The 1,675-nt window shown below is 42.4% G+C and overlaps 1 protein-coding gene across 1 annotated transcript in view; it reads right to left on the bottom strand.

The window, feature by feature from the left end:
* The window catches only part of LOC105457320 (transmembrane and TPR repeat-containing protein CG4341), a 368,988-nt gene that overhangs the window by 57,542 nt on the left and 309,771 nt on the right, over positions 1-1,675 (bottom strand). Inside the window, exon 7 of the mRNA XM_011701927.1 lies at positions 1,350-1,435. Within this exon, the coding sequence (XP_011700229.1) occupies positions 1,350-1,435 (86 nt within the window). The remainder of the gene's footprint in view (positions 1-1,349; positions 1,436-1,675) is intronic.

Raw genomic sequence — 1,675 nt, 5'->3', positions numbered from 1 at the left:
AAAATAATTTTGTGCAAAAATCAAAATGATTGCTAGAATATCAAAACGTTTTACAGCAATGCTTATCAGTTTTAACATTCTAACCAATTATTTTGATGATTCAACAAAAAATTATTTTCAGATCTGTATTTAGACCTTTCAACAAAATCGTTTTTTCCATGCATATACAGTAAAAATATATATATAAATGTTATATAAAAGAATGTTGGGTATGCCACAGTGGCACCGAAGGGTTAAAATATGCTAGAAAACATTGAGTACATTTAATACTAAAATGCTGCATCCAAAATCTCCCTCGCAAGAAGACACTGACTCCAAACGCGCTCAAGATTCTGCCATTAAAATTGATGTTTACGAGACACCTCGTGCGCGCGAAGCGTCGAAATCTAATCTGCATTCTGTGTACCGCTTCACGCTGCAGATGTGCCCACAGTACCAATTGCGCTTTCGGGTTAGCACCGATATCGGTCTTTACCGGCGGAAAAACATCTGGGGACCGGAAACCCCCCGGAATGGTACGTGAAGGAGCCATAAAATCGATATTGTAACGCGACAAACTATCTCGGCGCGGATAACGAACCGCTCCCACATCGGCCGGAAGTAAATCGCGGATCGTACATGCCGCACGGAGGATATACGTGTAACAAACGAGCCGCTCATTTTTCTCCTTCCTTACTCTCTCTCTCTCTCTCTCTCCTTTTTTTCTTGCTCTCCTGTGGGTCCTCTTCGACGTGCGCCGCGCCCTCAAGTCTAAAGCCATAAAGACTTGAGGGTCTCCCGGGTAAAAGGCGGCTCGTTAAGGACGCGAGCCGATCTCTCAGCTTCCAGCGGTAAGCACGGATATGTGTACGTGGACCCGAGGGGGCTTACCACGCAAGAAGTGAAGTGAGCCGGAGAAATAGCGGCGGGATAATGGCATAAACGTGTGCCTATGGTATCCAAGGATTATTATATTGATCAAAGAGACGGCCGAAACCGCGACGGTGAAGCGAGGAAAAGTTCGAGGATAAGCGTGTCTTTATTAACCAAGAATATAGAAGAGCTATCGATAAATATACCGGATAAGATGGATGACAGTCCGCGACGGTCCGTCTTCATTTCCCGCAAAGATGCTATACCGATGCGTATATATAAGAAGGGGCAGTATATATATTTTTTTTCTTGTGACGTTAAGGATCCTTCAGACGATCGATCAGCGGCAACAACGCGAATCCATCAAATAAACGTTAATGGCGTTCGAATATTAAGTTGTTCGAATGACCGTGGGACTCGAGGGCTCGGCTAATGAAGCCGAGCGACGTCGCGCGGTCGCTAAAAGTCGGGAAAGGAGATGTAATTAAAGGACTTACGAGCTAACGAAGGTCGGAAATGAATGGCTCGTTGATAACTCAAAATCGCCTCGTCGTAATTCTTCCTGCCCTGCTGCAAGATGCCCCTGTAACAGACAAAATTTCCTTATTAATATGCATTCTAACATTTTTAATATATTAACCGTAACGTTTTACATTATTGTGTAATTTTTATTTTTACAACGAGAAAAAATTAGAAAAGGATCGATAAATATACACTGGTTCAAAAAATTAAAGGATTACCTGTTCTAGCCTCTAAAAATAGGCAAACTTCAAGATAGAGCAACTTCGTCAAAAATGATCGTATCGAGATGATCAAAAAAGCA

This window comes from Wasmannia auropunctata, unplaced genomic scaffold (genome assembly GCF_000956235.1).
Source record: "Wasmannia auropunctata unplaced genomic scaffold, wasmannia.A_1.0 LD336103.1, whole genome shotgun sequence".
Lineage (NCBI taxonomy): Eukaryota > Metazoa > Arthropoda > Insecta > Hymenoptera > Formicidae > Wasmannia > Wasmannia auropunctata.
This window is presented reverse-complemented; position numbering and strand designations above follow the sequence as displayed.